Source organism: Limanda limanda, chromosome 5 (genome assembly GCF_963576545.1).
Source record: "Limanda limanda chromosome 5, fLimLim1.1, whole genome shotgun sequence".
Taxonomy (NCBI): Eukaryota; Metazoa; Chordata; class Actinopteri; order Pleuronectiformes; family Pleuronectidae; genus Limanda; species Limanda limanda.
Window position 1 is genome coordinate 2,000,761 of NC_083640.1, and position 10,061 is coordinate 2,010,821.

The 10,061-nt window shown below is 39.7% G+C and overlaps 2 protein-coding genes across 2 annotated transcripts in view; both read left to right on the plus strand.

Moving 5' to 3' along the window:
• LOC133002486 (C-C motif chemokine 8-like) overlaps positions 1 to 251 on the plus strand; it is a 759-nt gene extending 508 nt beyond the window's left edge. The window contains exon 3 of the mRNA XM_061072313.1: positions 1 to 251. This exon is cut by the window's left edge and continues 150 nt beyond it. The gene's annotated coding sequence lies outside the window, so the exon portion shown is untranslated.
• Positions 252 to 2,002: 1,751 nt separating this feature from the next.
• Positions 2,003 to 2,479, plus strand: LOC133001433 (C-C motif chemokine 3-like). Its single transcript, XM_061071007.1, has 3 exons — positions 2,003 to 2,079; positions 2,166 to 2,292; positions 2,398 to 2,479. Exons 1-3 carry the CDS (start codon positions 2,013 to 2,015, stop codon positions 2,477 to 2,479), a joined length of 276 nt encoding a protein of 91 aa, XP_060926990.1. The 5' UTR covers positions 2,003 to 2,012.
• Positions 2,480 to 10,061: the final 7,582 nt, after the last annotated feature.

The following is a 10,061-nucleotide window of genomic DNA, read 5'->3' on the forward strand; positions in this document are numbered from 1 at the left end:
TGGCTTTGCAGATCGAAATGGATCTAATGATTTTTTTTATATTGCTGTAAAAGCCACAGTTTTTTTTGGCCCTTGAAACAATCACATGTGGATTAATCATTTGCTGATTGGAGCTTCAACACTGTTTGCATAAATATTTGAACTAATTTCGACTGTGTGCATTTTTTAAGATCTGTGAGGGTTATGATGAAGGAGATACTGCACAGATAAATGTGTTTTTTGAGCTATGGAATAAAATTTTAATGTATCTATGTGTCGTTTGATGTTCATTTACAATCTTTTGAGGCCTGGCATGTCATTGATTAGCAACATTGATTTTTACGAATTATTATTTTTAGTGTACTGTCACATATAAAAACACTACCCTCTGTACCTTCTAGCCCTATTACTGATTTAGTATGCTTCAAATATTAATAATTGGTTTCACTTTTAATTATTTTATTTTATTTAAAATATCAGTCCTCATCATAAATATCAAATAATTGTTAATTTTCATAATTTTATCCCCCGGGACGAGGATCTGAACCACTGATACGACTGGAGGAGAAAGTCTCCCCAGTCGTATCAGTGGGTTCGTCCTCTGGGACCATGAACACCACAAACTGGGTCATTTATGTCTTTATGAGTCACCGTGGCAACAGGTGGAGATGACCAAAATATGTTGAATTTTGTTTTCTGTTTAAGTCCCACCCCTTGATCACAATATACAAACCTATTGAGATACACCACAGCCTGCACAGTGAACTATATGAAATACTGAATGAAATATGTTTGGTATTTTTGCAATGAATCAAACAGGAAGTAAGGAGCTCTGGGTTTGACAGTTGAGTCTCACACCAAAGACAAAATCAACCCACTCCGTCTCACATAGATGTTCCAAAGGCAACATGTCATATAAAAAACTGTTGACAGTGAAATGGACAGCTGCGTTTCTAAACCGTTGTTTATGTTATGCATCTGAACATATTTATGTTATTCATCTGAGCATAACACAAACACCTGTAGAGGAAGGAAACCAAGTTCTGCAACTGACGTCTTCAGTGGCTGGTGACTTCCTGCAGCCGTCTGATTCAAGATCGTTTATACTTACAAAACCTGGAACTTTGCCTTTTGATTTATTACAAAACATTTAATGAAACTAAAACGTTGTCAAAGGCCTGATACCACTAACGCTCGTTGGATAATATATTTTGATAACATGAATTTAAATCTGGATTTGTGATGTCAGCCCCTAAATGAACTGTATACATAAATACAATACGCCAACCCTCCAAACTGAAATCTTAATCTTAATTGTTGCTTAATTGTTGCTTGTAAAAATCCACTCAGTGACTTTGGCAGTTCAGGTTTTTATTTATTTACATTTTGTAAATAAACTTTACACAAGTATTTCAAAACTTTCCTAAAACACCTACCACCTACTGTAGATCAGCTGTGGATGTATTTCATTGCATGCATTCATTTATGAGAATAACTTTAAAATTAATTCAATCAAATAAAAAAAACAGCAACCCAAACAGTTGCTCACTTTGCCAGTTTGGTAGAAAGTTACATTGTTTTGATGTAAAATACGATACATCTGTCTTTGTGACTCAGAAAGTGCGTCTGTATTCACCCAGTAAACAATAAGGATATGAAGGTTATGTGTGTTTTATCTGAAGTCCAACAACAAAACGTTATTATTAGGAAATATTGTGCCTTTGATCTTTCTGTGTGAACTCTGAAATCTCATTAATTTGTTGATTGTGATGAACATGAAGTTCAAAATAACTCACTTCCTGTCACTGAATAGAAAACCAAGATGTAAAGATAAAGCGAATATTCCACCTGCTGCGGCACAAGAGCCCCCCCCGCCCCTCGAGACAGCAGCAGGCATGTGGGGGGGGGGAGGGGGGGAATTATGCTTCTTATAAATTAGACGCAGAACTGAGAGTTTCTCACAGCAAAGAAGAAGAAAGACAGAGATCATCATCATCATCCTCTTCATCATCATCATCATCATCATCTTCATCATGAAGACTCCTTGCTTCACCCTGGGTCTGCTGCTGCTGCTCACTGTCTGCTGCTGCGACGCCATGCGTGAGTGATTCTATCTGTTGCTCATTAACTTCAGAGTTTGCTCAGAGACGTGTTTGTACTGAAATCATCTGGTTTCTTTCCAACAGCTCAAGAAGTGCCTGACAGCGGAGGACCTTACACCTGCTGCCATTCGTTCTACGAAAAACCTTTACCATTAAGGTTTGTGACCAGTATAACTAAGACCGACCCCCGCTGTCCGGAGCAGGGATTCATGTGAGTCTGTCCGTCAAATCTTTTGCTGATGATGAGATGAATAGACAAATGGATATCCGAGTACATCTGAATAATAATCAAATGTTCCCTCTGTCATTTTTGCAGACTCCAAACAGTTAAGAATCAGATCTGCTTCAGCCAGACTTCCCCGTGGGCTCTGGACGTCTACAAAAGCATAAATACTTGAACTAATTTTCGACCGTGTGCATTTTTTAAGATCTGTGAGGTTTATGATGAAGGAGAAACTGCACAGATAAATGTGTTTTTTGAGCTGTGGAATAAAATTTGAACGGTTCTATGTGTCGTTTGACTTTATTTACAATCTTTTTAGGCCAGAAGATGTGTTATGGTTTCATGAGGCATCCATTTGTTATGGCACCTTTTACTACGCCCCAGCATTTTGAGCCATATAACCAAGATTATTCTAGATTTATGGAATGAACATGGCTCATAATGCCAGTGAAAAGTTAAAATCCACTAATCAAGGGCTAATACTTAAAAAGGTGATTCAATATTTTCAATACACTACATGGTAATGAGATTATTTTGGGGGGATTAACACAGCCTGGCATAAGTCATTGATTAGCAACATTGATTTTTACGAATTATAATTTTTTAGTGTACTTTCACATAAAAACCCTCTGTACCTTTGAGCCCTATAACTACTGCAATATGCTGGAAATATTAATAATTGGTTTCACTTTTAATAATGTTATTTTATTTACAATATCAGTCCTCATCATGAATATCAAATAATCGTTAATTTTCATTATTTTAACCATATAAAATTCCTGTTTGTTTAACAACCCCAGTTTTTCTATAATAAAAGATATTTGTCACGGATAAGTTACAAAATACATATTTTTTAGATTATCTCAGCCGTGGATATGTCAATACACACACACACACACACACACACACACACACACACACACACACACACACACACACACACACACACACACACACACACACACACACACACACACACACACACACACACACACACACACACACACACACACACACACAAACACACACACACACACACTGAAAGGTTACCATGCTGTATCATGCACAAAGATCAAAGCAAAATAAAGGTTTAAGTAATTATATTAAATCTTGTTTTTTAATGTACAAAGGCAGAGACTAACATCAAGAGTATTAAATGTATTCAAACCTTTGAGATTTCTTCCATAAGAATGTGAAGAATAAACTTCTCAGTTGCCGTAGTTACGGATCACAGCAGTTTTTCAACTCACAGTATTTTAATACATTTTTCATCCAAACTGAACACAGCCTGGAACGAGTGAATCTGGGCCGAAGGGAAAGTTTGATGATCACATTTATTTAAACCTTTTTAGAGAGTAAACAATTAAATGAATAATCAGAAACTAAGATTATTTAATACGCAGACGAGATAAGAAGGAACTGAACTGATCAGAATCACATGTTCCTCTCGTGAGTCCGTGTGTTTTTAACGTGCACAGTGAGCGTGGTCACGTGACCGACCACAGGAACGGCCTCTCAGCCTCTCAGCCCCCCCCGCTCCGAGCTGCAGGAAACCAAACCTCCGGCAGGAGACGGGTGAACCACACCGGCGCCGTGCGGCAGCAGCACGCTGAGCACAATGAGCCGAGTGTCCAGACTCCTGTGGACCAGAGGGAGGGTCTCCCTGTCGCTGGCGTCCACCGGGAGCCCTGTGGCGGTGGAGGGTTGTGACCTTTCACACGCGAGGATCTGAACCTCGCCCCTCCCCCGGATCGAGGATCCAGCAGCTTCACGCCTCAGATGGTGAAACTCACTTCCACGTTGGGTTGCAAAATTCCGGGAATATTAAAACTTGGAAACTTTCCATGGGAATTAACGGGAATTAACGGGAATTAACGGGAATTAACGGGAATTAACGGGAATATACGGTAATATACGGGAATTAACGGGTAAACTGGAAATGTTGTGGGTAATTTATACTAACTGTATTTACCTTGTCATATACAGACATAAATATAAACATTTTGTTGTGTCATAGGCTGATTTGAGCCCTGAGGAAACTTTGGGCACTTGACTATATGCTTCTGCATCGTTGTGTCATTCTTAACATAGGTCTTTGCACAGTATTTGCAAATGTACACAGCCTTTCCTTCTACATTGGATGGGGTGAAATGTCTCCACACATGAGAGAGTGCACGTGGCATTGTTCTGTAGAATAAGATGAGAAAAAAGTTTGTAAAAAAACACTAATGCAATGCCAGAGATATAAATAGTTAGCCAAACAATTGGAATAGTCTGTAAACATATTTTACAATTGATGGATAAATGAATGGAAATAGGCTAGATGAACAGATGAACAATCCTCAATCAGCATGCTGATATATTTTCCCCAGTAATATCATGGAAACTTACCTGACTAGTCCTGCACTCTACAGCAGGCCTCAATAGCCCTGCTGTAGAGTGAAGCATGCTGGGAGTTATCTGTGCATGTGATGGAAGAATGCTCAGTGGAGGGTTGAAACTCAACGTTCCATACATCTTTAAAATAGAGTTTTGAATGATGTTTTTATTGCTCAATGTTTAATCTGCTTTTTTTTTTTTTTTTTAAATTCCCAAAATTCCCGAGCTTAACTTCCCATGGAAAGTTTCCGGAAAGTTCCCGGAAATTTCCCGGAAACTTTCCACCCCTTTGCAACCCTACTTCCACGTAACCACGGCTCCTTCTCCACACGTCTCGGAGCGGCGTTCCCCTCGGTGTGTTGACTCTCAGTCAACACACCGGCGTCCGGACAGCTGGAGGTTTAGTTGCATGGCCGAGCAATAACACTCTGGCCTTTGGAAAAACAGCGTCCTCTAATTTGTGAAACGCATCACGCCGTGAAGAGCCGCCTCCATCGATTCCACTCGGATCAGGCTTTTCTTTCTGAGAACCGTTTACCGGACAATCCATTTCACCGCAATCTCACCTGGAGAGGCTTTCGTCTCGGGCCCATTCCAACATGTATTATTGGCATTATTATCATTTGATTGAATTTGGACTAAAGTCTTTTGCAGAAGGCGAGTATCAATCTGTGCCGGGTGTTGTTCATCTTTGTCCCGGTTATTGAAAATCCTGCTCCCCCGACACGTCCCCCCCCCCGCCTTTAGCTCTGGATCTTTTTCTTTCTGCCTCCAGTCTTTGATTTTCTCCTTTTGAAGGAATTCATATCAGAGTTAATGTTGGATCGATCCCAGACGTGTCCAACCGGATCCTTTTAGAAACAGGGAACACCCGTATCGCAAATCAGCAAAGTATTAAAACTGATGCTGAGAGGAAACTTCACTGCAGACGATGTGTTGTTATCCAGCTCTGATGTAACGGGTGAGTGTGGTTGTGTGTTTGTGTGTGTGTGTGAGCGTGGTTGTGTGTTTGTTCTGATTCTCTGGCAGCGATGAAGACAAGCTGTCGCCTCATTGTTCTGAACTCAGCAGAACATTTATTCACATGTCGAATCAACACTGAGAAGAAGTGAGGGCGAGTTTCACTGAACTCTGGATGAAGCTGTGGGAATTCACACAATAGGTTTCTGACTGTGTTCCAGAGGCTTTGTGTTGAGTTGTGTGTTCAATCGTGTAAAACTTTGTTGCTGTGTTCCGACATGAGCGGGGGAAGGAACATTTTCTGCAGGTTTGAAGAGCATAATTAATGATGTTTAAAATCTTTGTCAGGTAGGACAGTTATGAAGGAATAGAAGGGAGATATAATCTGTCCATTGTACATAGAAGAGAACAGATTGGAGATTGCTGTCGTTGGAGTCTGACCTTAGTTCTCAGGCTGTACTAATTTTTATGTATTATATATAACCAAATTTATAAAAGAATTCTAGTTTTATGGAATGAGTGTTTCAAACCATCTTGACCTTTCAGGACCGATGCTCACGGAGAGTCAAGAGTTTGGGACGTTTCTCCATCATCACATAAGTTTATGAAGTATTTGAAAAGTTAAAACCCACTAATCAAGGGTTAATACCTAAAAAGTTGATTCAATATTTTCAATACACTACATGGTAATGACATTATTTTTGGAGGTTTATTACAGCCTGGCATATGTCATTGATAAGCAACATTGATTTTTACAAATTATTATTTTTAGTGTACTGTCACATATAAAAACACTACCCTCTGTACCTTCGAGCCCTAAAACTGCTGCAGTATGCTACAAATATTAATAATTGGTTTCACTTTTAACAATTTTATTTTATTAACAATATCTGTCCTCAACATGAATATCAAATAATCGTTAATTTTCATTATTTTAACCCTATAAAATTCCAGTTTGTTTAATGACGTCCCCAGTTTTTCTATAAAAAAAGATATATGTCACGGATAAGTTACAAAAAACATATTTTTGAGGTTATCACAGCCTCAATACACACACACACACACACACACACACACACACACACACACACACACACACACACACACACACACACTGAACGCTTAGCATGCTGTAACTCATGTGCAAAAATGAAGGAAAGTTTTCTGCAAGTTTAAAGAGCATAATTAATGATATTTAAAAAAAATTTCAGGTACGACAGTTATGAAGGAATAGAAGGGAGATATATATTCTGTCTTTTTAAAAAAAAGGAATCTTCAACCGAGTCCACATGCACCTCCACAATCCCTCAAACAGCAGATTGCACCGAGCACCACACGTCGGACATTTATTTTGTAATATTTGGGCAACGGGTATTTTACAAGTGGCCTCTTGAGGCTCTGATCCATTTTGTCCAGGCCTCACCAGAAACAGAAGAGCTGCACTATCGCCTGAAGAGGCTCGTATCTGTATGTGTTCCCTCAAGGACGCTCTTCAGGCTGAAGGTCAACCTTCTGAAGGACACGTGTCCTCCAGGACGTCCAGAGGGAGGCGGAGTGAAGTGATGACTTCAGCTGGAGCAGAAACATCGTGAGCACCGGTGAAAGGTTTCATCTGCATATTCATCAACTGTCCTCAGTGTGAAAGCAGCTCGATTATGTACACACACACACACACACACACACACACACACACACACAGACACACACACACACACACACACACACACACACACAGAGCTGCTGAACAATCAGACGACAACGCAGGCACACAAAGGAACAGGAGAGAACACAGCGAGTGAATCAACAGTTCACGTCCTTCCTTTGTTTCAAATCCCTGTTCTGAGCCGACATGACACCATGATGATTTAACACACACACACACACACACACACACACACACACACACACAAACACACACACACAGTTTCCCACGCGCAGCTGCAACACACACATTGTGTGGTTCCGTTAAATCAGGTCCTGAACAACTGATCGCTTCGTGTTTCTCACACAATCAAATGTGGTTTGTTCTGAAAAGAAAGAGTGTATCTCTCACTTCACTTCTATAGATTCTATAGTTTTGCTCACTGTCATTATTTTATGCAGCATAAAAGAAAAGAGGAAAAAGCAACAGCAGCATCCTGAGTTTCTTTTTGTAACTGAGGAGGAAAGTGTTGTTGTTGATGAATTAATAACCTGATCTGACTGGTTATTAATATGAATAACTTTGTGTAGCACTAATCGAAACCAGGTTACAAAGAGATTCCCACATTCATCAGATCTCATGGTTTTCACTGTAAAGAGACATGAATGTTCAGGTCACATGACAAAGTACCTGGTTTCTCACCCTTATTTCTCTTTTTCTAATTTTTAACACAAATCTTTTCAAAACAGGTTTGAGGCATTTAAGGAGAAATTTTTCTCTATAGATCATTTCACATCTATAGATTCTATAGATATGAAATGAGAGGACTTTTTTTCTAATATGATGTTTCCTTCAGGCTTCATCCACAAACACATAAAGAAAAAAGTTCTACTTCATGTGAACATAAAGTATCAGTAGTACTTTTCAATATCTATACATAAAGTTTCCCTGACTCACGACTGTTTCAGTACGAGGATGAATAAAGTGAGACGCACCTTTCACTGAACTCATGATGAAACCTGAGAGTGGATTTTTATCTCCTGAAATTTTAAAGCATTTTTCCAGCATAAAAAATTCAAAAAGACTTCAGAGAGAAGTTCGAGTTTCTGCAGACGAATTTTTTTTTGTATTTCACATTTATTCAGAAATATGTATTCTTTGACACTGGCCACTGACTCATATATGATTGATTTTCAATAGAATTTGTGAAAAGAAAGGAAACCATAACGTCCTGCATCGTTACAACATGTCCTGAATGTTGATCCGAGGAAAGAAGAAGAAGAAGGAGAAGAAGGAAGTTAGAACCTGAGCTGAACTGCAGCTGGAACATGACTTTGCACTGAAAGCTGATGAAGTGAATCATGAGATATCAGAACTCAGCAGTTTTCCTTTTGCTTCTTGTTTCCTTGAGTGTGTCTCACGCATGTTGACGTCCAGACTCCAGGAGAGAGAATATAATAACACAGAATAAAGCTTTTCCCTCACATCTAGTTTTCTTTTAAACCCTTCTCTGCACTTCTCTGCAGTTTCGGCTTCAGACGCTGAATCTACACAGGTAGAAATCACTGTCACCGCCTGAAAAACTGTTTTCACAAACAAACTGAGGTGGAGCGAGTTTCCTCTTCAGTCCTCCAGCGAAGACGCTTCCTCGACTCCAACGTAGAAACTTAAAATAAGACGGCATCTTCTGGAACCATCGGAGCAGTGAGCGTGTTGTGGGAGGAATCTTTTAAACTGCATCACAGCTCAGGTTCCTTCACTCTGACTCACTGGCTTCTTGTGTTTCCAATCCAAAGACTGACAGTTTCATTATCTCCAGAATAACATTGTTGTTTGTATTCGCCAGGAAATTTGTTTTTAAAAAACCGACACAAGAAAAGCATGATTCTGAATATGACTTTTTGGAGCAGCTGCATCCGGGAGGAGAGGGCGAGGACTAGGGTTGCAAAATTCCGGGAATATTCAAAGTTGGAAACTTTCCATGGGAATTAACGGGAACAGACGGGAATAAACGGGAATAAACTGGAAATGTTGTGGGTAATTTATACTAACTGTATTTACCTTGTCATATACAGACATAAATATAAACATTTTGTTGTGTCATAGGCTGATTTGAGCCCTGAGGAAACTTTGGGCACTTGACTATATGCTTCTGCATCGTTGTGTCATTCTTAACATAGGTCTTTGCACAGTATTTGCAAATGTACACAGCCTTTCCTTCTACATTGGATGGGGTGAAATGTCTCCACACATGAGAGAGTGCACGTGGCATTGTTCTGTAGAATAAGATGAGAACAAAGTTTGTAAAAAAACACTAATGCAATGCCAGAGATATAAATAGTTAGCAGGCAGCAGGACTCAGTAGCCCTGCTGTAGAGTGAAGCATGCTGGGAGTTATCTGTGCATGTGATGGAAGAATGCACAGTGGAGGCTTGAAACTCAGCGTTCCATACATCTTTAAAATAGAGTTTTGAATGATGTTTTTATTGCACAGTGTTGTTTAATTTGCATAGTTTTTTTTTTTTCAAAATTCCCGAGCTTAACTTCCCATGGAAAGTTTCCAGAAAGTTTCCGGAAATTTACCGGAAACTTTCCGCCCCTTTGCGACCCTAGCGAGGACCGAGTGTGATTCAGCTCTCACTTGTTAATTGGCCTGGTTTTTTCCCCACATTTGCATTTCAAAGGTTCCCAGCAGCTCCTGATACCTGCTGGATAAGCTGTGGAATCACCTGGATTTCAGCCCATTACACCCGAGCACCACTCTCTCCAGCTTTGA

Bases quoted from the DNA above. Each gene is read 5' to 3' on its own strand.
- LOC133001433 (XM_061071007.1), top strand. From the start codon at position 2,013: ATGAAGACTCCTTGCTTCACCCTGGGTCTGCTGCTGCTGCTCACTGTC. The intron at 2,080-2,165 runs GTGAGTGATTCT...TCTTTCCAACAG, and splicing joins CTGCTGCTGCGACGCCATGC to CTCAAGAAGTGCCTGACAGC. The intron at 2,293-2,397 runs GTGAGTCTGTCC...TCATTTTTGCAG, and splicing joins TGTCCGGAGCAGGGATTCAT to ACTCCAAACAGTTAAGAATC.